Below are 27,446 nucleotides of genomic sequence, written 5' to 3'. Positions count from 1 at the left end.
CCCGGGAAGCAGGCGCGGCGGCGGCCCTGAGAGGCGGGGAGGGCCGGCGGCCGCGCGGACAGCGCCCCCCCGCCGCCGCCGAAGAAGCCGCCGCTGCTGCCGCCGCCGCCGCCGCCGCCCGAGCAGGAAGGAGCCGCGCGGCCGCCGCCGAACCCCCCCCCACCGGCGGCCCGGGCCCGCCGCCCCCGGCGCGGCGTCTCCGCGGCGCCTCCCGCCCGCCGGCCCTCCCGCCCTCCTGCTCCTCCCGCCGCCGCTGCTCCTCCTCCGGCCCCGGCCCCGGCCCCGGCCCGGCCGCTCCGCGCTCCCCGGCCAGGCGACGCCGCCGCCGCCGCCCGGCCCGGCCCGGCCTCGCCTCGGACACCTCGCTCCGACATGCCCCGCTCTGGCGGCCGGGCTCGCGGAGGATCATGACTGCGGCAGCGAACTGGGTGGCGAACGGGGCGAGCCTGGAGGATTGTCACTCCAACCTCTTCTCGCTGGTGAGTAGCCGGGGCCGCGGGGAGGGAGCAGCAGGCCGGGGCGCGGAGCGGTGAGGTGCGGTGGGTCGGTGGGTGGGGAGGGGGGTCCCCGCCCGACCTCCGCCGCCGCCGACACCAACTTTCTCCTCCCGCCGCCGGGACTTCGCCCCTCCCTCGCCTCTCTCTCTCCCCCCCCCCCCCCCCGCCGCTGCCGTTTCGCCTCTCGGCTGATTCTCCCCCCCCCCCATCGTCTCTCTCTGGCCTTGGATCCCATCCAGTGTTTATTTGGCTCTTTAAAAAATCATTTGTGAGCGCGGCGCTCGGCGTGGAATTTGCATGTGGAAGTCTCCAAGCTGCGGATTCTGGGTCGCACTTCCAACGCCCACCCTCTGTTGCAATCACACCCCTCTTCCCCTCCCCTCTACCCCCGTCCCCCCACCCCCTCCTCCTTGCCGAGCTTTCCCTTCCGAAATGTGGAAGGCTTTGCCTGGTGCTGCCCGCGCCTGCCATCAGCAGCCCTTTTCCCTCTTTGGGGCTGGATCGGCCGCCCGCCTGCCTTTTGAATTTTTTTTCTTTTTCTTTTTCTTCTTTTTCTTTTTTAATTCCACAATGACACCTGCAATTCTGCCCGAAAACAGTTAATTGAATTGCGATTGTGTGGGGAAAGGACTCTTGCAACCCCGAGCTCCGGTGCTTGTAAACACCGGACCTGCCGCCCGCCGGAGCCGGCGCCGGTGGAGCCAGGGCCCCGAGCTGTCGGGAAAGGCGGGGAGAGCTTTACCTCCTTCTCTCCTTGGGTGTCTCTTTAAAAAATTTTTTTTTATTCTCCTTACAACGAATACACAAACACACACACAAAAGCAACAAGCTGGGCAGTGTGATAGCATCGCTTTTATCTGCCTTCGCCTCTTGCACTCTCGCTCTTTGATAATTGACAACTTTTCCTCTGGATTTGCATCGCCTGCCTTAATCTGGAAGCAGTTTAGGGTGTCAATTGTTCTCGTGGAAGCCCGGCACCCGGCAACGGCGTCTACAGTCATTGAAATTAAAAATGTATAGGGCTCCAGAAACTCTTTCCTGGCATGCTGGTGACATTTGGTGGTAAATGCCATCTTTGCTTTTTATTGGGTCGTATTACCTAGCTCTGAAAACATTCACGTTGTTAAACCTGGCGTTTGGACTAATAATTGCAGTGCGTGGTCTTTAAATATGTGCTTTGTGCATGAGTTACTGTATGTATAGCTATGTGCCCGAGAGACTACGAATTTGTTTAAATATTGAGCAAAGATTTGTAAACAGATGTAAGGCAATTATGTTTCAAGCGTAGAATATAATTGGAAAATTGGCAGAACGCTTTATTTAATTTAACCTTAAAAAAGCCCCAACTTGTTTTAAGTTATGTACCCTGTTTTTTTGGGGGGGTGGGGAGGGCAGGCTTTTGAAGAACATGCGTGTTAGAAATTATGTTCTGTAACTCCTGCTGTAGATAGAAGCATTATTCTTAATCTTTGTTTATACTGGATAAATAATTTAGTGTTCAAATTGTAATTAGTTAGATTTAATTATGGGTGGCATAGATGCTTTTTTCCCTTTGAGGCTAGTGGAGAAATACAAAATCTTGCCAACTTTTTGAGTGGAAGTGTTATTAAATATGTTACGGCATTTGTACAGATAAAGACATTGCATGTGTGTGTGTTTTTTTTTTTTTTTGCCTACAAACACTGATACAGTGTTGCCGCTGCTGCTACTGTGGTGTGGGGTCACTTACAGTTTTTTTAACCATCAAACATTTTTATCGCGTTTAATCTGAACATTAAATTACAAGTTGTGAATCTTCCTCTCTGCATTGTGATAGTTTTTCTTGATCTTTTCATATATGGCAGTGAAACTCACTTTGCCTCTTTTCCTCCCATCAATCTATCATTCGCCATTAGGTTGAGGAACGTTCATAGATTAGCAAATGTATTGATTAAGGAACATTTGCAATTATTATTTTTTTGTTCGGTGACTGGTGACCACCTCGACACAGCTACAGGTAATTAAAATAACCAAGTGTACCGATAGTAGCGAGAGGCGAGCACCCACATGGTCCTGTATCCTGCTGACTATGAGGGCTGTGTATGTGTGGATACACACTCCACTGTAGCGGAGTGGAGGTCTGCTGCTCGTACAGCTTGTCTCCAGGACGTTCCTTTTTGAAAAAAGCTTCTGTCAGCGATGATGCTTCCGATGAGATGCTGGAGATGCTGCTGGAGAAGCTGTCCACCGAGGGGAGTCTCTGACCTCCCGCAAGTAGCGTGCTGTGGGGATTGATTTCTCAGATCTCTCCACCCAGGAGTTGCTCTTGAATAAAGTACTTCTTTTTAAGTATAATTGTCTTTAGTAAATTTGAAATACAAAAGTACAGGAATGTTAAGTTTTTTTTAACTTTGAAATCTACTTACATTCGCTTATACGTGGAGAGGGGATAAAGTGCAATTAAAAGAAATTCTGAATTAAACTGCTGATTTGGTATTTTTGCTTCAAATTTGAGCATTTTTCTTGAAAATCACGTACAGCAGCCACCTGGGATATCAAAAATGTTACCTAAAATACATTGCATAGAATAGTTAATTCCAAAGGAGAGCTGATGGGCTCTTGTTGAAGTGGAGCAACTCTTAAATGTGTTTAGTAATAGCTTATTTGAGAATATGGTGTTTTGGCTCGGTTTTCTTTTTATTTGTTTGCTTTTGAGCAAAGTATTGTTTATGTTTACCTAGGTGCTCTTGTAGCCAGAGAGGAAAGTGCCATGGCACAGTAAGGACCCACCCGTTTGCTGTCACCTGGTGGTGTTCATTATGCTTTGGCAAAAGTTGGTTGTGCAGTCAGCTGCCTTAGGATCTTTGCGAATCTTTTTCTTATTTTGTTTTATGATTTTTCTACTGCACGGCATCAAATTTCCTGAAATCTTTTCTCAGCCGCCTTCCCCCTTTGCCAGCATGTGAAAAATGCCATTGTGTGTGTATGATATGGGTCATTGTATGTGTTTCTTATTCTTCACTGCTGTGAGATTTGTAGCTACTGCATTAAATGCGGGCCTGGCTGTGCCTTTGTGACTCAAAACTGTTTTCTCATGCTGTCCATCACAGCTCTGGGTGACTCTTGTTACATATGCACTCAGTTCTAATTCAGTTCAGGGTGTTAAATCTGCCTTTTTCGAAAGCTTAACAGTGCGCCCTGTGGGATAGGAACCTACCCTTGTGGGAAGACATTATAATTTCCAGATGTTAAGTATGTATTTTTGTTTTCACATTGAGATAATCTGATGCAAGTGATTCTGTGACCTTTAAGTGGATTTAAGTATATGCTCTTTGACATGAAGGAGTGATCTTTAATTCTTAAATATGCTTGTTCCACATATATGTTGTTTTATTTGCTTAGCATCTTTCTAACTGATAATTGGGTGACGACCTCGAGTTATTGCTGGATGGAAGCATACATGTACACATTAGTACTTAATTCCTGATGAAGGCTATTAATTTTATATTTGAAGCTCTTAACGTAATCTGTTGTTGACCCAGTTTCTTTCTGTTTTAAGAGATTATTTTTTTGCAGCAGGGGAAATAGTTGTAAGCACAGAAACTTTGGAATCTATTCTTTTGCACTAGAACTAAATGGGGAGCACTATCAAATGAAAGAAAAATGAATGAGGTCTTTACTGTTCTATATTGCCAAATATTACATACACAAGAGGTGTTTTCTTAACTTGCAATTTTAGTATTTATGTTTAAAGCATCTTTTTTCATGATGATTAGTTGTGTTCAGTGAAAAGATTTATAATTTGCTAATGGGTGCTTTCTGTTCAGCATTTGTTGTTAGCAGCACATGGTGTTAGAGTATTTATATATTTTTAATGGCAATAATTGCCACCCGGTAATAGTTGCCATATTAACCTCCAATTGCTAGTAAATATTTTAAAGTACATAATAGACAGCAATTTAAGGCAGAGTGTAGCAGTTTACTGGACTGTTTTAAAAGCCATTTGTATGTGTGATGAGTTCATAATTTTAAAGAGAAAATAAGATTCTAAGATGTGTGTGCTCCTGGGGAAGACGTGAGGTTGGGTCTGTTTCCTCCTTGTCAGGATGGACAGGGCACTGCACGTAGGGCAGTGAGGGCGTTGAGTTTTTGCCAGATGTTTACATAGCTTATCACTTTGCTTTGAAGTGCTCTAATCATTCTTTTAGGGATATGTTAGATATTTATGTGGGAAAAAAAAAGGCTTTTAGGGCATTGCTTTGAATAACGTTAAGTTCTGGTAGTGGGTTTTACCAATTAGTTGTGGAAAAATTGATTGATCTTTTTTGTTCCCTGGCTAATTTAGCCTAGTTAATTGTGAGTTAATTGTATTCATCAAAACTTTCAATGATCTCCACTCGTGAGATTAATAAAGATGATGCTGTGTTGCCAGTTTGTATTGTGCGAAAATAAGTTGTGATATTCATTAGCAAAACCGAAGTTCATGCCACAGTTCTATTTTCCAAATTATTTGAAATTGAGATGAAAGTGTTGTGTGGACAGTAATGACATCAGTTACCTGGATGTGTACGAATGACTGATTCAGCTGTTTTCTCAGAAGTTTGATTCAAGACAGACTATGTGTTTTGGGAAACGTTTGATTTGTTTTTTATAGAAGATAATAGTAACGTTCCTTTTTTAAAAAAAAGTGGAGAAGTTCTGTTCCTGTGTCTCCCAGAAGTGGATGACACAATTATTTCAGAGGAGCTGGCCAGTGAGAGATTAAATGAAGCTTATGAGAATTAGTAAGATGGTTGGATATTAAGTATTGAACTATATATTGCGATCACTTATTAGAACTGGAGGAGTAAGGTTTCCACAGCATTGCTATTATTAGTTTGGTTTATTTTTGAGACACAGTGTGTACAGATTTCTTCTCAGACTCTGTATAGTGTTGGCCACCAGCATTTCTATTTTGTCATTTTATAAACATTTGTATTTCAAGAATTGCATTTAATACACTGCAAAGTGAGATAATTGAGTAGCCTAAAATGTACCTGTGGGGGTATGGTTAAAATACACACTCAAGCATACACATGCACACACACATTTGTTCCATAGGACTTGCTTTGAGTTTTAGAATTAGTCAATATTTGTAATGTGTTTTGGAATTTAGGATTTTTTTTCCTGCTGGAATCATTTAAGTTTTTTCTGATCCTATTCAGATAATTTCCTTTTATAATATATGCTTTCATTGTTTATTTGAAAGATTTGAGAATGTTAGCTTTGTGTTGTTGGGGGAATTCACTTCATTACATAGGGGAGATGATATTCCATTAATCTTGGTAAATATTAACATAAACGAGCAATTGTAAATTCAGACTCATTTGCATGAATGAAATATGTATGCTTGCTCAACTTTTGTTTAGTATAAAGTCACGAATGTGTATCAGCATGCTTTTTATCCTTGCTTTAGTTGAAACATAAGTGGCTTTAAATTGTGTTAAAATCTTGTTGTATGCTGATTTCAGGGACAGTTTCCATATTCTGCTACAGTGTTTTGTTGTTTGACTTTTTTTTTAAAGATTTATTAATTTTATTACAGCCAGATATACAGAGAGGAGGAGAGACAGAGAGGAAGATCTTCCGTCTGATGATTCACTCCCCAAGTGACCGCAACGGGCCGATGCGCGCTGATCCAAAGCCAGGAACCTGGAACCTCTTCTAGGTCTCCCACGCGGGTGCAGGGTCCCAATGCATTGGGCCGTCCTCGACTGCCCTCCCAGGCCACAAGCAGGGAGCTGGATGGGAAGTGGAGCTGCCGGGATCAGAACCGGCGCCCATATGGGATCCCCGGGCCTTCAAGGCGAGGACTTTAGCCGCTAGGCCACGCCGCTGGGCCCTGTTGTTTGATTTTTAAGATCTCTGTAGGATAGAGTAGATTCTGTCCTCATAAATTTTAATAGTGCTTGGGCTCGGTGTGATAGCATAGCGGTTAAAGTTCTTGCCTTGCACGCGCCGGCATCCCATGTGGGCACCGGTTCTAATCCCGGCAGTCCCTGCTTCCCATCCAGCTCCCTGCTTGTGGCCTGGGAAAGCAGTTGAGGACAGCCCAAAGCCTTGCGACCCTGCACCTGTGTGGGAGACCTGGAAGAGCTCCTGGCTCCTGGCTTCAGATTGGCTCAGCCCCCGCCGTTATGGTCACTTGGGGAGTGAACCATCAGACGGAAGATCTTCCTCTCTGTCTCTCCTCTGTATATCCACCTTTCCAATAAAAATAAATAAGTCTTTCAAAAAAATTTGTAATGGTGCTTCTTTAGCCAGTCCTAAATATGCATTGTTATTAGGGTATTTTAGTTTTCTGAAGTAGGAATTTTTTCCTTTTTAAACTGCTAGAATACTCTTCAGAGTATATTGGAATTCTGATCTGAAAAAGAATTAGATGTTTTTCCTTTCTTTCTGGATGAGAGGAGAATCATTGGCCCTAGTGTGGATGTTATTGGTGTCTCCGTTGTAGTTTATTATGTATATTTTGCAATGTCGGCTTTCTCATTCTGGATGAATTGTGGTGGAATCTTATGTAAAATTATATTTCCACTATTGTGAAATAGCAGTCGTGCCTAAAAGCTTTCTACATGTTGATTTTATTACAGTTTCGTTTGTGTTTTCATTTTGCATGGTTTAAATTTGTAGATTTAACTTAAAAGATGAATAGAGAAAGATAACCTTTTAGTTGAATATTTCTTTTAAAATCTTCAGTGGGTCTTTTTACTTTAAATCTAAAATATATTGTTAGTGAATCATGATTATATTTGAGACAGTTATTTGACATTAAAATTAAGTTTGTGGAAGGTATTTGTTTCAAATAAAATGTGTACTTTTGAACAGAATTTTCATAATGTTGAGTGGGAATTTAATAAATTGTTAGTCTACATTATTACATTGAACAAAAGTCATTCCATCCCCCTCTCCTGAAGAACATTGATAGATTTGTGAGGAAGTGTTTTTGAGAAAGATATGTGAAGCTTCTGCTTGTTTGCAGATTATTTAATGTATTAGGAAAGATTGATCAGAGAACTAACAAATAAGGTATTCAAAACATTTTGTTGACAAGTCCTATGATTAAGGCCCCCAAAAGACGTAAGATCCACTTAGCTATCCCAATGCTCGAACATTTGCAGCACCCTTCCTGTGCACCCTTCCTCTGCACAATTCTAACCTTTTCCAGTAGTTTAAATGCCACTTCTGTGGTGCTTTCTCTGATGACCGCAGGCTCAACTAGTCACTCTGGCTCCTCGTGTGTAACTGTTTCTGAGTACTTCTGATAAGTAGATGAGCCTCTTTGGGCAGGCACCCCGCCTCCTATCTTTACAGGAAACATTGTTGCATGCATGTTCTCCCTTGTTAGATACCCAAGAATTATTTGTTAATGGAGCAGCAGGATGGTTAACCTTCCCTCAAATTCCCAAAGGAATCATGGGCCTTTGGGGTTCTCATCATTAGTGTGCTATTTTTAGTTCTTTGCTTATTTGAAAGGAGGAATTACAGAGGGAGAAACACAGAGAGGAATCTTCCATCTGCTGGTGCACTCCTCAGATGCTGGCTGCAGCCAGTGTAGGACTGGGCCTAAGCCTTCGCTCACCACCAAGACCCCCTGGTGGATGACAGAGACTCAGATACTTGAGCAATCATCTACTCCTCTAAGGCTTAATTAACAGGAAGCTGAATCAGAAGTCCCGTAGTTGGGACTTGATCCAGGCACTCCAGTATGGGATGTGGACATCCCACAGGGCCACAATGTACAGCCCACAAGTGTACTTTTTATTTGAAATTTTTAGGTGCTTGGCTTTGTGTTCCATATTATTGAGACTGTCCATAATGTGGCTTGGTAATGTTTTAAAATGAAATCAAGGAAATTTCCATTGAAGAATTCAAACTTGATTGTGTTATCATATCAAACCTCAAAGGAACAGGAAGTCAGTATTTACATTTTCCATAGCATGATAAACAGCCTATAGATTTTGCAACCTGTTGTGGATTTTGTTTGAGGCTTGATATGGAATTTTTCACTTTCTGTAAGCTATGTAGGAGGACCTGTACTCAATCTTCAGTTGTAAGTTTTCATTCCGTGAGAAAAGTAAAGTGGGCATTGTACTTGTAACAGGGAAATGTGAGTTGTATTCACCCCTTTTAGTAAAGACTAACCAGATCCTGTTGATTGTTTAATTTTGGCTCAGTTTCTCTTGTCAACTTGGTGGGATTATGGACAACACAGTGTGAAAAGTCATTTTGGGGCCCGGCGGCATGGCCTAGTGGCTAAAGTCCTTGCCTTGAACGCCCTGGGATCCCATATGGGCACTGGTTCTAATCCCGGCAGCCCCACTTCCCATCCAGCTCCCTGCTTGTGACCTGGGAAAGCAGTTGAGGACGGCCCAGTGCTTTGGGTTCCTGCACCCGCGTGGGAGACCTGGAAGAGGTTCCAGGTTCCTGGCTTCAGATCGGCGCACACCAGCTGTTGCGGCTCACTTGGGGAGTGAATCATCGGGCGGAAGATCTTCCTCTCTGTCTCTCCTCCTCTCTGTATATCCGCCTTTCCAATAAAAATAAATAAATCTTTAAAAAAAAAAAAAGAAAAGTCATTTTGAGCACCCTGAAAGGGACATATTTTGAGTGATTAGGCAATTAAAAATTGTTTCTATTTATTTGAAAAGTAGACACAGAGGAGTAATCTTCTGTTTGCTGGTTCACTCCCCGATGTCTGCAACAACTGGCACTGGGCCAGGCTAAGAAGCCTGGAGCCCAGAGTTCAGACTGGATTTTCCACATGGAAAGCAGAGACCCGAGTAATTGGGCCATCGCCTGCCACCTTCCAGGGTATGCATTAGCAGGAAACTGTAGTTTGGAACTGGGACGGAACCTTGGACTCTGGACTCTGATATTGAATGCAGGTGTCCCAAGAGGTAGTCTAGCTGCTGTGACAGATGCTTGTGCCTGGGTAATGTTTTTAAATAGAAAGAGATTGCTACTAAATTACAGCTAAAGTCAGAGTGGCAGTAGGCAGTTAACCAGCAACTTGTAACACTATGTAACACTAAAGTGATTTTAAGTATAGCAGTTTTCTTTGCACTTTTTGTGTTTTTCACCTTTTTTTTTTTTTTTGAGGTAATGAGTAGAGGATTAAAGTGCTTCTTCTGTCTTTACTCATTAATAAGTTGTGATCTAGAAACTGGAAATTAGTATTTATGACTTTTTGGTTGGTACATATTGTTCAGAGTTGTGTGGTTTGTCTTTAATGTGCTAGATGATTTTGTTGAACTAAGTCTGAGCCCATGATTGGCTGAGGGAGCTGAACTGTGGCTTTTATTTGGTAGTTTAGGCTATAAATTCCTTGGCAACTCCTGAGTGATCTTTGAACTTTAAGTAGTGTTTCCGTTAACATTTTGAGATTTGTCTCAGGGAATGTCAGACGTAGTACTTAATAAATATAGTTTTCTTCCTAAAGACTAAATCACGTTTTAGTCTGACGTGCATGTCACAACTCTTACTATGTTTTGAACAAAGACAACTCAGGCACTGGTTAATATCTATTTGCATTTAATAATGTGGCAGTATCTAAAACTATTGTTTAGTCCTTGCTGAAGGAAGGAAAGCCCTCTCACAAATCCTTAGTTTTTGTATTAGTCACGTTGACCATGAATAGTGTTATGTTTTATCTAGAGGTTTAGAATTTTACTTGTGGGTATTCTCTAGTATTCTAAAGGGCTAAGAAGTGAATTTAGAAGTTTGTTTTATAAAATAACCCTTGACTTGTGTGTTGCTACAGATGATAGTTAACCTATTTACCTTGTATTGTTCTTAATTACATGTGTGTTAGAATACAGCCACTGTTTTTCACAGTATTTTTATGGGCATCGACTTGATGCTTAGAGTGACTGGAGTTCCTTTGCTCTGCCCACAGTGCAGGCAATCCCAGCCCACCGCTGAAAGCCTGTGCAGTGCATGGCAGAGGGAGTGGGACCGCCCTCAGCTCTGGGTCCTCCTCTGGGCCTGGCACGCCATTACTCCGGCTGAGGCTTGCAGAGACTGTCTGGAGTGCAGGAGGGCTCCTGCAGGAGGAGCAGCACTTGGGAGTGAGGATTGAAGGCAGATCTTGCCTGCTTTCCTGCAGGGACCTGCTGCTGATGTCGTTTTGCTGATACTAGTCTATTAAAATGTTGACATTAGTGGCAGGTTCTCTGCTGTCATCATGAAAAGATTGTCTTTTTTGCCCTTTAACTCCCTCCCTTTCCTCCTCCAACTGGAGACAAAGTTTCTGCTTGATATTTTGTTTGGTAAATGAATACTTCTGAAACCCAGTGAGATTTTAAGGGGAATTTGAGGGTGTGATTGGATGGTGCAGTCAATGAAGTGATATCTAGAAATGTTGAATTTTTCACCTGTAATGTTTGAGAAGAATGAGACATGTATAAACTCATTAGGAGTAATATAAGTCAGAAACAAATTAGCTTTGACTTAAAGGGTTTAGAGCCTAGTTTGTGGGAAAAAGACCTACGGATGCTATGTGATTTCTCAGATGTTACATTACACTTTAAGTACCAAGGGAGAGAAGCATGGATTGCATGACACCTGCAGCCAGAAAAAACCCCACAGGGCTGGTATTCAGCTGAATCTGCATGTGGGTGGATGTGGCTGGAGAGTCTTTACTGAAGACTCTTAGGATGCTTTTGTAATTTATGGTCCTGGGTCTTGATTTCCTTTTAAAAAAATTGTACTCAAACTTTCTGAAATTAAATTTTTTTTAGGTGGAAAATCTGAGGTGTGAGCTGGCCAATTTAGATTAAGAAATGGTGATGTTAAAGTAATAATTTAGTTTTCCAAAATAACTGAATTCTGAACTTAAAATAACAGTGCTATATTACGCAAAATGCTAATGACTAAAGTGACATGTTTCAGAAACTGGACAGACGTGAATCTTAAATGAGCAGATGGGGTATGAAACTAAAATGGGAGATAATCCAAGATGATATAGAAAGTATTATAAGAAACAAATTGAGGAAAAGCAAGTATGTGAAATGGTATTACATTTAACAGTGTGTTTAAAAGCCTTTCTAGGACTGCTCTCTTAATAGATGAATTAGAATTGTGGAATGGTGTAGCCCACCAAAGTTTAATTTCTGTGCAGTTAGAACAAATTAGTTTGGTTCAGGATTATTTCTTGTGAAGCCCAGGCTTTTTACATTTCAGATGTAGGTATTCTCTGTGGCTTGGGTAGACACTATAATTTGCTTTCTCTGACCTATAAACAAAAGAAATAATCAAGATTTTTAAAGAAAGTTGTGCTCGACCTTAAAGGGGAGTATAGAGTGAAAAAGGTTTGCTGCTTGGGCAGCTTGGCAGTTGGAATCACTACATGTGACAGTTGAGGATGGAGTTTGGATTATGGAAGGCAGGGATGGCTGGCAGGGTGAGCTAGCATGAATATTGTTTTGTGAAACAAGCAGGGCATGGACAGGGTTAAAAAGCCTGAAAGGTAGGTTTGTGATCTTACACTGAGGAGCAGCAACAGTGCAGGACAGAAGATAAGAGAAAGATACTCCTTTAAGAGAAGTGGATAATCTATCAGACAGTCTGGCTGGAGTGTCAAGAACCCAGGAGACAGGGTTAGTACTGGAACAGAGTGTGGATACCTCTTAGAAGTCAAATGTTTGGGGCCCAGTGCAATAGCCTAGTGGCTAAAGACCTCGCCTTGGGTGCGCCATATGGGCGCTGGTTCGTGTTCAGTTGCTCTGCTTCCCATCCAGCTCCCTGCTTGTGGCCTGGGAAAGCAGTCAAGGAGAGCCCAAAGCTTTGGGACCCTGTGCTCACATGGGAGACCCAGAAGAAGCTCCTGGCTCCTGGCTTCGGATAGGTTCAGCTCTGGCTGTAATGGCACTTGGGTAGTGAATCAGTGGACGGAATATCTTTCTAACTCTCTCCTCTCTGTATGCCTGCCTTTCCAATACAAAAAAATATATTAAAAAATTTGCCTTTCATATACAAAATAAATCTTTTATAAAAAAGTCAAATGCTTGAGAATATAAGAGAATCAGTGTGAAGGAAGCAAGGATCCTCTCTTATAGCCTGAGTGCTTCTTGTATTCAGAGATCAGAGGTCAAGCTTGACCCTGAGTGAACAGCATCAGAAACCTTTACATTTTATCTGACGATGATTGATTACAAGTACTTGATTCTTCATTCTCCTTTAGTGCTTATCTTAAAGAGTTTAAAACTGATTTTTGAATCCTGCCAGAACTCTGACACACTTGTCTCAATGGAGTAATCCCCTTTGACATGGATCAAATATCATAGTTGTTGTTTAGAATTTGTTTTGCTCCTTTTGCCTTGGGATTTCTTTTAGAGACAATTTATTACCCAAATCTTATTTTTTTTTTAAGATTTATTCATTTTATTACAGCCAGATATACACAGAGGAGGAGAGACAGAGAGGAAGATCTTCCGTCCGATGATTCACTCCCCAAGTGACCGCAACAGGTTGATGCGCCGATCCGAAGCCGGGAACCTGGAACCTCTTCTGGGTCTCCCACGCGGGTGCAGTGTCCCAAAGCTTAGGGCCGTCCTCAACTGCTTTCCCAGGCCACAAGCAGGGAGCTGAATGGGAATGGAGCTGCCGGGATTAGAACTGGCGCTCATATGGGATCCCGGGGCTTTCAAGGCAAGGACTTTAGCCACTAGGCCATGCCACCGGGCCCAAATCTTATTATTTTTTAAAATATTTTAAATGTTTGTATTCTGGCATGATGGCTCATTTGGCTAAATCTTCTTTGCAAGTGCCAGCAATATGGGTGCCAGTTCATGTCCTGGCTGCTCCACCTCCCATCCAGCTTTTTGCTTATGGCCTGGGAAAGCAGTAGAGGTCGACCCAAAGCCTTGGGACCCTGTACTGGTGTAGCAGACTCAGAGGAAGCTTCTGGCTCCTGAGTTCAGAATTTATTTAGGATTTTTCCTTATGGTCAGTTGCCCCAATCCTTAGATGTTTTATCCGTAATAGGGATACTGCTGACTGGTTGTTCAGATTATATATTACAAAGGCATAGCAAGTATTATTTTTTGGTTTTTTTTTGTAATTAAAAAATTTTTTAAAGATTTATTTATTTTTATTACAAAGTCAGTTATACAGAGAGGAGGAGAGACAGAGAGGAAGATCTTCCGTCCAATGATTCACTCCCCAAGTGACCGCAACGGGCTGGTACTGTACCGATCCGAAGCCAGGAGCCAGGAACCTCTTCCGGACCTCCCAGGTGGATGCAGTGTCCCAAAGCTTTGGGCCGTCCTCAACTGCTTTCCCAGGCCACAAGCAGGGAGGTGGTTGGGAAGTGGAGCTGCCGGGATTAGAACTGGCGCCCATATGGGATCCTAGTGTGTTTAAGGCGAGGACTTTAGCCGCTAGGCCATGCCGTAGGGCCCTAGTTTTTGGTTTTGAGTTAAGAAATATTATATTTGGATATTTTCTCGTTACACTCTGATTTCCGTAGATGGTTTTATTGTCCTTTTTTCTTTAGTAGTTTTGATATTGAAAAAGGAACTCAAATCCTATCATAAAAGTATTGTGGTTTAATCCTAGAGTTATGGATATTTTATTAAGATTTAGCTGCATAGTATGTTAAACAAGTGTGAATAACTACGGCATTTCAGGTTTATGCTATACTTGAGTAATTTAGCATTAAGAATTTTTTAAAATTCTGCATTATTTACTTATTTTTCTTGGAAAAAGCAGATTTTGAAAGTAGAGATAAGAAAAGATATTTAATACACTTGTTTATTCCTCTAGAGAACACAATGACAGAGCTGTACTGGTCTGAAGCCAGGAGTCAGGAACCTTCTGTGGTCTCAAACATGGGTGCAAGGTCTCAAGACTGAGCTGTCCTCTTCTGGCTTCCCAGGCCATAAGCAGGGAACAGCTGGGATATGAACCACTGCCCATATGGGATGCTGGCACTTGCAGGTTGAGGATGGCTAATTCAGCCATTGTACTGGCCCCTAGTGTTTAGAATTTGTACTGGCGCATAGATCTACATCATAGCTACTGAGAAGCATAAATATTTATTCTCTGAAATATGAGTCCTTAGGTAAGGTTTGTTACTCAAGCCACAGTTTTCAAAGTATGTTGGTTTACATGAAAAAGATGCAATCATCTGTACAGATTGAATAAAGTGTCATGACCCCAAATAGTGAAAATCAGTAGTTGTCTATAAATCACTGGAGAAAGACTTGTGGACATGATATTTTGTTTTCTGTTTGTGACTTGGTTGTGAAACTGAGCTTTGAAGCCCAGACAGATGGTTCTTTTCTTGAAGCTGTCTGCAGGATCTGATAACATTTAGTTCAACAGTTGGGGTGATTCTCTGGAGAACCTGTCCTTAAACTGGCTCCTTTAGCAAATCGTATAAATTTGTTTTGAAATAGAAATATTTTTCTTTTGATGAATAGCTTGTGTTGGCAGTTTCTGTAGTAAACCCAAGGAATATTCCAGATGAAAAATGAGTGGCACTCACAAAGGTAGATATTTATCAGTTAAAATAATTTGTATTTTGTTGCTAAACTTTCTTACATGGTGGATATGATACACTGTTAATGACCCAGAGCTGACTGTATGTTGACACTCATTTCAGAAAATAACTATTATATTTCAATTTTGGAATTAAAAATGGTAGCCCAATTTTAATGTGTTAACTTAGTTTAATTGTTTTATGAAAGATTGATTTGGGTGATCTTATTGTGTGGTTGAGAGAAGTGAATTTATCATTTATATAAATAATTAAGTAATACACTAGTAGGTCTTAAAATATTTCTAGACATTGTTAGAAACGTTCTTTTAGACTTCATGGCCTTTTATTTAATACCATCTCTTTACTAGATGGGAGACAAGATGAAAGGTTTATGCCAGATTGGATTATGGGAGGAGTTGCAAGTTAATTCAGTGTGCAGAGAAGCATGCATGAAGGATTTTAAGGAGGGTAATGACATGATCAGATTTATGTTTTAAAGAGAAACTTGTGTGACTTGTGGAATATGGATAAAACAAACGAGAAAGCAGGACAGGAAGAGGCTCTCAGAAGGTACAGGAATGAGAAATGCTGCAGGGCCGGAGGAGTGGGAAGAAGAAAATGTGTTTGTATGTACTTTGGAGGTAGAATTTACAGGACTTTGTGACCAATTGTATATTCACAGGAGAGAAATCAAATGGCAAACAGATGTTCCTGGTTTTCTTAAATTTGTTTTCCTGTACGTACAAAAGAGGGCCCAGCTTGGGAGCCTAGTGGCTACAGTCCTCGCCTTGCACGCGTCAGGATCCCATATGGCCGCCGGTTTATATTTTGACAGCTCCGCTTCCCCTCCAGCTCCCTGCTCGTGGTCTGGGAAAGCAGTTGAGGATGGCCCAAGGCCCTGGGACCCTGCACTCGCACATGGGAGACCCAGAAGAAGCTTCTCTCTGCTGGCTTCAGATCGGCTCAGCTCTGGCTTGTTTCGGCCACTTGGGGAGTGATCGAAGATCTTTTGTCTGTCTCTCCTTCTCTCTGTATGTCTGCCTTTCCAAAGAAAAGAAAGTGAATCTTAAAAAGAACAAAAGGAAAAGAAACAGCAACACCTAAGAACCGTACATGTTACGCAGCAGACTTCTTGGATCACGGGTGTGTGCATAGGAAAGTATCTACTAAATCTGTTCCAATTGTTAAAGGAAGCCCTACAGAACTCAAGTTTTAAGCAAGGAATTGTGAAATGAAAGTAAAACTAAGGTTTTCATTTTTAACTGACCTCTTTCCAGGAGAGACTTGAGTCCAGAAGAATACGATTTATTTGGGCCTGAGGGAGACAGAGGTAGAAGTGAGGAAGAACGAAGGTGGCCAGATCTGTGAGGTGGGTCCTGCAGGGCCTTTGGCAAGTGTTGGCTGGTGATGGTAGTGGTTGGAGACCTGATTTGGACTCTGGGAGAGCTCAAGAGTGAAACTTGGCATAGCAGAAGTAGGCCTGGAGGAAACTGGTAGGAAGAGAGAAAATGGAGTGGCAGAACCCTGGCAGCAGTTGGCGTCTCTTCACCTTTAGCTGCTAGAGGCTCTGTCTCAGAGGAGCTAGGCTTAGAGCAGATGCCGTTTTCTTGTGCAAACCCGCTCCATGGTGTTTTAACCAGAGAAAGTTTGTGTATTTTAATTCTGGGCCAGTGACATTTTTGGTGGGAAGATGAAATGCACGGCTCCCCATGGCCCTGTCTTGGGAGCCAGAGAAGAATAGAGAGGGCATTTGTGCATAGCACCAAACAGTATTTAGCATTGGTGCCTTTTTTTTATTATGATTTTGTGTTCTTTCACATTTTTATTCCCATGGTTCTGTTTTTCTCTCTGGTCCTTGGTTTGCCTCCTGTGCATTATGTTTATAGTTGCGGAAAGTGTGATGATTATACCATGTTGTATTTTTGTTTTGCTTTCTGAGAAGCCTTTCTCTTCCTTCCTGTCCCTCACCGTCCTCCCTTTACAGTTCCTTGCTGCATTTCTTGGGCTGTCCCGATGCTCTGCAGCCATCCCTTCATGGCTGCATTTTGACTTTCACAACCCTGTCCTCAGTTAAATGCGAAAATGTGTCCCTGCTTGGTGTGGTGGGGACCCTGTCCAGTGGTACTGAGTACACTTATAGGCACAGTGTGTATTGTGCTGGCCATTGTCAGTTAGCTGTACGTTTCGTCTTTCTTTCCCTATGGGGAGGTTTTCCCTCTGTAGTTAGAGCAGTGGTTTGGTTGCAGTTGTCATTTTCTTTAATTTCTTTTCAAGTGTAGTAGTACTAATGATAAAATATGTTCAAGAAATAAAGCTTCTAAGAAATTAAAACTATAAACAAAATTAGACCGGCATGGTGGCATATCATGCTAATTCTCTGCCTGCTAGTGTTGACATTCCTTCTTGGTGCTGGTTCATATTCCAACTGCTCTATTTCTGATCCAGTTATCTGCCTTCAGACTGGGAAGGCAGTAGAAGATGGCCCAAGTCCTTTGGACCCGGCACCCACATGGGAGACCTAGAAGAAGCTCCTGGCTCCCAGCTTTGGATCAGCTCAGTTCTGGCCATTGCTACCATTTGGAGAGTGAACCAGCAGATGGAAGAACTCTGTCTCTCCTTCTCTTTGTAAAATCTGCCTTTCTAAAAAAAAAAAAAAAAAAAAAAAAACTTAAAAAACTATAAAAAGTAACTCATGTTTCAGCCAGTCCATTAGATCAGCTTTACCCCAGGTATTCTGTTTATGTGCACTTTTTTGTGCAGAGATAGAATTACAGTGTGAGTGGTTCTGTATTCAGCTGTGCTCACTAACATGCTTCCTTGTGGTTATAATTTTTATAATTATAATTGCATTTGAAAATTAATTTCTTTTCTAAATTGAATAAGAAATTTTGTAATTGGTCTCAAATTCAGATAATTTGGAAGTATCTAACATAAAACCATGAAGGTTTTCATCCCCCAAAGAAAGGTTATTCCCAATAGCTTTATTTGTATCATTCCAGGGTGTTTGCTTTTTTCTTATATATTCCACATTTCTGGGTGCCTGTATACATATACGGGCTCAGAATTTTTTTTGTTAGATGTTGAGTAGATTGAAACTAGCATGGCATAGTGGCTAAGGCCGCTGCTTGGAATGCTGGCATCCTATATGGGTATTGGTCATGTCCTGGCTGTTTCTGGATTCAGCTCCCTGATTTGTTTGTTTGTTAATTAATTAATTAAAGATTTATTTATTTTTATTGGAAAGGTGGATATACAGAGAGGAGGAGAGACAGAGAGGAAGATCTTCCATCCAATGATTCACTCCCCAAGTGACCACAACGGCCGGTACAGTACCGATCTGAAGCCAGGAGACAGGAGCTCTTGCGGGTCTCTCTCACAGGTGCAGGGTCCCAAGGCTTTGGGCTGTCCTTGACTGCTTTCCCAGGCCACAAATAGGGCAGCTACCTGTTAATGCCCTGGGAAAAGCAGTGGTAGGTGGCTTAGTGTCTGGCTCCTTGCCACCCAATGATGAAGCTCCTGGCTCCTAGGCTGTTATTGCTGTCAGGAATTAACCCAGGGATAGATGATATTTCTCTCTTTCTGTAGCATTCATAATAAATAAATCCTGAAATCCAGCATATGCAAGAAAGAATCATGATATAATTATACCCAGTTTAAGAAAAAGCATTGGGCCTGGCATGGTAGCCTGGCGGCTAAAGTCCTCTCCTTGCCTGCATCAGGATCCCATATGGACACCGGTTCTAATCCCCACTAACCTGCTTCCCATCCAGCTCCCTGTTTGTGGCCTGGGAAAGCAGTCAAGAAGGGCCCAAAGCCTTGGAAACCTGCACCCTCATGGGAGACCCAGAAGAGGCTCCAGGCTCCTGGCTTCGGATCGGTTCAGTTTTGGCTGTTGCGGCCCCTTGGGGCGTGAATCAATGGACGGAAGATCTTCCTCTCTGTAGATCTGACTTTCCTTTTTTTTTTTTTAATTAAGATTTATTTATTTTTATTACAAAGTCAGATAGAGAGGAGGAGAGACAGAGAGGAAGATCTTCTCTCCGATGATTCACTCCCCAAGTGAGTGCAAGGGCCGGTGCTGCGCTGATCCGAAGCTGGGAACCTGGAACCTCTTCCAGGTCTCCCACATGGGTGCAGGGTCCCAAAGCTTTTGGCCATCCTTGACTGCTTTCCCAGGCCACAAGCAGGGAGCTGGATGGGAAGCGGAGCTGCCGGGATTAGAACCAGCGCCCATATGGGATCCCAGTGTGTTCAAGGCGAGGACTTTAGCCGCTTGACCACGTTCCTGGGCCTTGACTTTCCAACAAAAATAAATCCTTAATAGGAAAAGAAAAAAAAAACTCCAAAAAAAGCATAAGTTTGGTTGTTCACTGGAATTTCAGGCTGGGGTGTGGCGTTTTGGTTGACTGGAAAACCTTCTTCTGCATTTGGTTCCAGTGTTAAGATTCTTTAATTTTCATTCTGTAGTACACTTACATGTTAAATTTTGATAGCTATTTCCATAGACCATTTTGAAGTTTATGTTTCTATGGGAAGTATTTAATGCTCATTCTCTTGGCCAGGAATGGATCATTTTAACTTTTGCTACTCTCAGCATGCTCAATCTCTAAGATCAATTTATTGATTTCTAGTGGGGTTCTGTGACCTTCTTTTCATACCAAAGGGTATACTGATTTCTTCTGTGAATTTTTTTTTAAAGATTTATTTGTCTTATTTGTATGTCAAACTTACAGTGAGGGAGACAAAGGGAGAGTGCCTCCATCTGCTGGTTCATTTCCCAAACGGCGGGCTGCTCAGGTTGGATCTGGTCTATTCCAAATTTGGGAGACTAGACCTTTGTTTGGGGCCCAAGGACTTTTGGCATCTTCTGCTTTCCCAGGCCATTAGCAGAGGGCTGGATCAGAAGTGGAGCAGCTGGAACATGAACCGGCACACATGTGGGATGCTGACACCAAAGGTAGAGAATGAGTGTGCTGTACCACCACTCTGACCCGAGTCTTACCTTTTTTTTTTCTTAAGATTTGTTTATTTTTATTGGAAATAAAAATATATAGAGAGAAGCAGAGACAGGAAGATTTTCCGTCCAATGATTCTCTCCCCAAGTGGCTGCAGTGGCCAGAACTGAACTGATCCCAAGCCTTTTAAAACCAGTTTAATCTCTAAAAACATTGTTGCTTTTTTATTTTCTTGTATTTCAAGCTATTTCCTAATAAGATTCTTTGAGGACAATTGTTTCCATCCTGTGCACATCCTCACCTCAAAGCTCTTGTGTTTCGAAGAGGACTTCTGTGTCTTAACTGTCAGCCAGTCACTTGTGTTTCTTATGTAGTGCTCACGTTATCTTCATGCTGCTCTGCCGTTTGCCAGGGAAGGGCATTGCAGAAGAAATGTAAGTAACTTGTTCAGATTTATTAAGGAGCCGATTCTCGACTTAGGGTCTGGACTTGTGCCTCGTGTGGGGTACACTCTTTCTTCTAAATCCTTTAAGGACTTCACTGAAGCTCTTCATTGCTGTTCCAGATATTATTGGCCTCTTTGTTTCCTAAGCCTTTTAAACATTAACAGCACAGACCATATAATTTAGTGCAAACATGAAAGTAAGAATCACTAGAGCATTTAGATTTGCCTGAGATTAATGGTGTGATAATACAGTTTACATTTTTTAAAAGTTTCATCAGAGATTAATGGAGTAATAATGCAGTTTAAAATTTCTTCCCTCAGAGAAATGCAATTTTTTTCTCTTTGTTACAAATTGAGGTATCACTTGCAAAATAAAATAATTAGGGTACTTTATTGTCTTGATCAATGAATGTAGCAAGCCAAAAGCCTGTGACATACCTGTATTCTCAACAAAATTTATCACCCAGCTAACATGATTTAATTAGCATAATCATGTGCTTATTTAAAAATAGGCAAATAACTTAAACACAGAAGAAAAAATTTTTCACATATATATATATATACACACACACACACACATACATACATATATATATAAGGCCTAGTGGTAGATATTTAACAACTAGTTTGATCACCAAGGGGGCTGGGGATTTTCTCTTCCTACGGCGTCATCTTTGTTTTTTTTGTCCAAGGTAACTGTTGGAGCTGTAGTCTTCAGGGTGACAGTCTAGACAGGAAGGAGGAGGGAAAAATGAGAAGGAAATTCCTTAGAGCACTCTGTTCATACCTGCTTTTTTGTTTTAATTGACATACAAGAGGCCCTCAGATGTGCTTTGGAGGGATGACTGATATGGTGCAGGTTAAACCACTGCTTGGACCACCTGTGCCCACGTTGGAATGCCTGGATTCAAGCTCCATTTCTACTACTTCCTGTTTATTTATTTTTTTAAGGATTTATTTTTATTGGTAAGGCACATTTACAGAGAGGAGAGACCAAGAGAAAGATCTTCCATCTACTGGTTTGCTCTCCAAATGGCTGCAGTGGCCACAGCTGAGCTGGTTCAAAGCCAGGAGCCAGGAGCTTCTTCCAGGTCTCCCATGTGGGTGCAGGGTCCAAAGGCTTTGGGCCGTCTTCTGCTGTTTTCCCAGGCCACAAACAGGGAGCTGGATGGGAAGTAGAACAGCCGGGACATGAATTGGTACCCGTTTGGGGTGCAGGATTAGCCAGTTAAGCCGTGGCACTAGTCCCCTGCATTTCCACTTCTGAGTCTAGCTTCCTGCTGATGAGTGGGTAATGGCTCAGGTCCTTGGGTCTCTGTCACCCGTGTGACGGACTTATTACTGACTTCCTGACTCGGACCTGTCATAGTCTTAGTTGCTGGAGGCTTCTGCTTTTCAAAGAAATCAACTTTTTACATAAAAACTTTTATTAGAAATTATTAGAAAGCAGCTTATTATTATTGTTAGAGCTTATTTTCATAAATTCCATTATTACATAAATTTTTAATATTGAGATAATTTATGTGCAATAATATACCCATTTTAAGTGTGTAGTTTTACAAATTTTGACAGATGTATTCACCTGCTGAAATCAAAGCAGAGGATCTTTCTATGACGCAGTAAAGTTCTTACGTGATGTGTTGCAGTCAGAATGTCCTTGCCTGCTGCCCCCCAACTCCCCCTGTCTAGTCTTCCTTCCACCTCCAGGCTGTCATTGATCTCTTGCTAGTATAGAATCATTTTTCTTTCTTTAGAACTTTTAATACGTGGGTTTGTATTATTGCTTAAGTGGATCATTCCTTTTTATTTGCTAACTAGTAGTTCCTTGTGTGGGAATGCCACAGTTTGCTTATCTCTTTTTTTAATTGATGGCTAGAAAAGTCATTTATTTATTTATTTTTTTAGTTTCTGTAAATATTTTATTTCTGAAAATAGGAGTCTCACTTCATAAAGAATTGCCAAACTTTAAATATTAAAGTTGTAGCAGCTTTACATCCCACCAGTTATCTCTGAGTTCTAAGTACCCTATATGATTGCAGTATGTAATATAACCATCTTTTAAATTTTTTACCCCTTCTAGTAGTTTGTGGTAGTAACTGTGATTTTGATTTGTGATTCCTTGATAGTTAAAGAAATTGAATATCTCTTCATGTACATATTAAGTTGTTTATATATCTGTTGTAGATTGTTTATATCTTGTTCAGTTAAAAAATTAGGCTTTCTTATAAAACTTCAACTATTCTGGCTACAGATATATTGGCAGATAAATGTACTGTGGATTTCCTTCTGTGATTTGCTTTTTTTTTTCCTCATGTGTATGAACAGCAAAAGTTTTAAATTTCAAGTGGTCCAATTTATTACTCTTATTTTCTCTAGTTTTGTAGATTTTGTATCTTAGAATTCTTTGCACTCTAGAGGTAGCAAGTATTTTTTTATTTATTCTGGAAGCTTTGTAATGGTGTTTGTCAGTTTTGAGTTGTTCCAAGGTCATGTTGGAAGTTGATTTGTATGGTGTGAGGTATGGATTTTGAGCTGCTGTGTTTTATTTGCTAATTTTTGCGTGTGTATTTCTAGTTTCAGCATCATACATTTGTAGACTGTTCTTTTCCCTTTGAATTATCTTGATATATTTTTTAAGAACCAATATAATTGCATACATTTCTATATGTTCATGTATTTCTTGACTCTATAGTTTTTTGTTTTTTTTTTTAAAGTTAGATTTATTTATTGGGCTTGGCAGTGTGGCCTAGTGGCTAAGGTCCTCGCCTTGATCCCATATGGCCGCTGGTTCTAATCCCGGCAGCTCCACTTCCTCTCTGTCTCTCCTCCTCTCAGTATATCTGACTTTGTAATAAAAATAAAATAAATCTTTAAAAAAAAAGATTTATTTATTTATTTGAAAGTCTGAGTTTCAGGGGGAGGGAAAGGTTTGGTTCTCTCCCCAGGTGGTCTCAACAGCCTGGCCTGGAAACTGCAACTTCTCCCAGATCTCCTATACGGGTCATAGGGGTCAAACCCTTGGGCCATCTTCCTCTGTTTTCCTTGACACGTTAGCAAGGAGCTGCACCAGAAAATGAACAACTTAAGACATGAACCCGTGTGGGATGCTGGTCTTGCGGGTGATGGCTTGACTGCATCACTGCATCACTGACTGCTTAAATCCTTGTTAATACCATATTTTGATTACCAAAATCATTTTACGTCTTGAACTCATATTTTCCAAATTTGTTCCTTTTCAAGATTGTTTTGGCTGTTCTGGCTGCAGAATAAATTTTGGAGTCAGCTCATCAGTGTGGGAGTTTAATTGGGATTATGCTAATCCTCTGGGTTGAATTAGTGGCAGTTGGCATGGCTACAATTTTGAGACTTTTGAGATGTCTGAATTTGGTCTAGCTCATTTCTTTATTTTCACTCAGAATTGTTTCATAGTTCTTGATGTATGAATCTGGAACATTTTTACGACATTTCCCCCTAAGTAGTTCTTCGTCTTTTTTTCTTAAATTTTATTTTAATATTTATTACAGAGGTGAGGGAGTAGCAGACCCGTGCATGTGAGCTTCTAATTCTGCTTAGCATGGAGAGGGTGTGAGGGGCGGTGAGATGAATGTTCTTTACTCTTGTGTTCACCATGGGGGTGGGGAGAAAGCATGCCACTCCTTGTTATCACCCTGTACCAGCCCCCTGAGACAGTCCTTTGAGGCCCCAGTGTGGCAAGAATATAACTTGGGTGGTCTTGATTGTTCTTAGAGGTTGTTGGCTTTCTTACACAAGAGATGTGAAATTCTTCTAAGGTCTTTTGTGCTTTTCTGCTTCAGTGTGTTCACAGACCTAAGTGCCTGTTGTAGAACCTGGCCTGGAATGTTGTTGAAACTGTCTTTCCCATTTTTGATGAGGTGCTTGAAGTCTTTTCTGGTTTAGATGAGCTGTCTGTCTGTCTTTCATGTTCTTCTGGGATTGTTCTCCATTCTTGCACACATGTCAGTAACCTGAGGTGGCCCAGCCCTGCAACATGTGCTTCAAGATCAGACCACATGTCCATGTGCTTCTCCCTGAGGTCAGGGATTTAGTGCAGAGGCATAGTTGGGAAACCCCTTTACCTAGAGATCTTCAGACCTTGTTCTCATGTGTGCCATGTGGTGCAGGATTGAACTCAGGTTGCCTCTTTCACCAGCAAACACATGTACCAGTGGATGCAGCTGCCTGATCAGTCCCACCTCCTCAGCTCTGGCTGGTGCTGCAGCATGCCCCTGGGCCTGGCTCTCCTGTGTATCAGTGGTGCTGTGGCCCAAGAACCCCAACCACAACTGCCCCCGACCCTAGCTCTTTTGCATGAGCAGATACTTTGGCTTGACCCTGGGAGGCCGTCAGATTCCCCTTTCTGATTCACCCTGTTTCAGCACCCTTGATTACCAGCAGGTACAATGGCCTGGTCTTAGAAGCCCCCAGAAATAATTTTATGTATGTCAAATGAACCTGCTTTGGGTGGCTCCATTGCAACCTGTCCCCACGTGATGTGTGCCCGCCCGCCTGCCTGCCCCTGCTACCCCATGATTGAGGCAGTGGAGATGAGATGGTGGTGGGGTGGCCCCAGCTGTCAGAGTATTCAGCAGTCACTCTGTCCTATTTCCCAAAGATCTTAAAAAGGTAAACTGCATTGGCATACTGATATAGTTAACATAAATTTGTCATTAACTAGGTCCATTGGCTTCCTCGTGGTTTGTGTTCCATGTGCATTTGGAAAATTAAAGTACTATTCAAGGTGCAATGCTTTACAAATGTCAATTTGGTTATGTTAGTTGATACTCATATTCACGTTTTCCATATTCCTATTCATTTTCTGTTTGTTTATTGATTTGCTGAGAGGAAGCCTGTTGAAATTAGCAACTATAATTCTGGATTTCTCTTTTTTTCCCTTTAAAGCAATGCATCTGTTCTTGTTTCAGGTATTTTGAAGCTCTGTTATTAGTTGCATACATATTTGGAACTTTTTATGCCTTCCTGAATTTAAATTTTTAGTAATGCAAATTTTTTTAATTCCTGGTAATAGTTATTCTGCTGGCATCAACTTTGTTAATCCAGCAACTTCAGCTCCTTTCTTTTTTTTAAAGATTTATTTTTTATTGCAAAGCAAGATATATAGAGAGGAAGAGAGACAGTGAGAAAGATCTTCCATCTGATGATTCACTCCCCAAGTGAGCGCAACGGCTGGTGCTATGCCGATCCGAAGCCAAGAGCCAGGAACTTCTTCCAGGTCTCCCACACAGGTGCAGAGTCCCAAGGCTTTGGGCTGTCCTCAACTGCTTTCCCAGGCCACAAGCAGGGAGCTGGATGGGAAGCAGGGCTGCCGGGATTAGAACCGGTGCCCATATGGGATCCTGGCGAGGACTTTAGCTGCTAGGCCATGCTGTTGGGCCCTTCAGGAGCCCTTCAGCTCCTTTCTAATTAGCGTTTGCATGGCCAAGCTTTTTCTGTTATTTACTTTTAACCTGATATCAGGATAGAGATGCATTAGTAAGGAAGCTGGATCTAAAGTGGAACAGCCAGAACTCAAACCAGCATTCTTTTGGGATGCCAGCATTAAAATCTATGGCTTAGGAGCTGGTGTGATGGCCTAGTGGCTAAAGTGCTTGCCTTGAACACGCTGGGATCCCATATGGGTGCCAGTTCTAATCCCTGCAGCCCCGCTTCCCATCCAGCTCCCTGCTTGTGGCCTGGGAAAGCAGTCAAGGATGGCCAAAAGCCTTGGGACCCTGCACCCGCGTGGAGGAAGCCTGAGGAAGCTCCTGGCTTTGGTCTGGCTCAGCTCTAGCCTTTGCAACCTGTTGGGTAGTGAACCAGCAGAGGGAAAGTCTTCCTCTTTGTCTCTCCTCCTCTCTGTATATCTGCCTTTGCAATAAAAATAAATAAATCTTAAAAAAAAAAAACAGGAAAAAAAAGCTATGGCTTAACTTGGTGTGCCATAGTGTTGGTTCCTGCTTAGTTTTCTTATTTCTAATGATCCGTTCTCACAGTGTTTAGCAGCTGTCTTTCCCTCATTTGTTTTTCTTCTCTTGGGAATCCTAGTTCTGTAATGGCTGTTGTCCAATGTCTAGAAATGTTCATTTCTTATTTTTACCCCAGTTTTCTAGTTGTTTCTGATGGGAGGACAGGTGTGGTGCCCCTCTCAGGTGTCCGGCTTGTGCATTTACCTTCTCCTGCTTCAGGGTCGGCAGACGCTGTGGTCAGGTTTTAGGCTGTCCAGTTTAAGTTGGAGTTGTGGTTGTAGTAAAAACAGCCACAGACAAAATCTAAATAAGTGGGCATAGTTGTGTGCTACCAAAAAAACTTCACAGAAACGGGAGGTCAGCGTGAAGGCCACAGTTAGTTCGATGGCCCCTGAGTTAGCTGACAGAAATACAAGTGATATTAAAATTGTGAAATCTTACTGTTGGAAGGCATCTCTTGGGAATGGTATTGCAATTTTAAATGGAACTTCGTAAAATATAATGTCCAACTTGCCCTTTGATTTGGAAGCTACTCTTCCATAATCTCATCTGCTATGGATTGGCTTCTTAATGCGCTGTTCCCTCCACGCCCCAATCTATGATTAACTCTCAGTCAGGCTTCTTTTTCTTGGGGGAGCTCTCTCTGTTGTTGTTGTTTTAATCACCAGTTTTTCCATTTGGTTCTTTTGTTATCACATGGGACTTTGCTGAGCAAATCTAATTAATCTTCTGTGTATCAGTCATTCATATGATAGAACTAGGTTTTTAAATAACTCCTGACTCTTAACTACATATTAATTTCATTCAAGCATGTTTTTAACTGTGAGACTTTCTGTTTCCACTGCATCTTTTTTCTTGGTGCCAAGATAATTTGATCAGAAAAATTGAATGTGAGGTTGTATAGCCTGTAGCCATGTGACATTCTTAGATTTCTTAGTTTTGTTTCATTTTGTTTAAATTCTTCTGAAAATATGAAGCTGGGAGCTAAAAACAATATTGATTACTGACTTAATGAGTTTGATGGCATACATTTCTGGTAATTGCTTGACGTTGTTCAATTGT

General features: G+C 41.8%; 1 protein-coding gene across 2 annotated transcripts in view; it reads left to right on the top strand.

The window, feature by feature from the left end:
* The first annotated feature begins 332 nt into the window (after positions 1-332).
* The window catches only part of MED13L (mediator complex subunit 13L), a 238,747-nt gene continuing 211,633 nt past the window's right edge, over positions 333-27,446 (top strand). For both annotated transcript variants that reach the window (XM_058656914.1, XM_058656913.1), the window contains exon 1: positions 333-479. In XM_058656914.1, coding sequence (XP_058512897.1) covers positions 408-479 — 72 coding nt within the window. In that variant the 5' untranslated portion in view covers positions 333-407. The remainder of the gene's footprint in view (positions 480-27,446) is intronic.

The sequence above is a fragment of the Ochotona princeps genome, chromosome 29, assembly GCF_030435755.1.
Source record: "Ochotona princeps isolate mOchPri1 chromosome 29, mOchPri1.hap1, whole genome shotgun sequence".
NCBI classification, from domain to species: Eukaryota; Metazoa; Chordata; class Mammalia; order Lagomorpha; family Ochotonidae; genus Ochotona; species Ochotona princeps.
The sequence above is the reverse complement of the archived record's forward strand: the minus strand, read 5'-3'. Positions and strand labels throughout refer to the sequence as shown.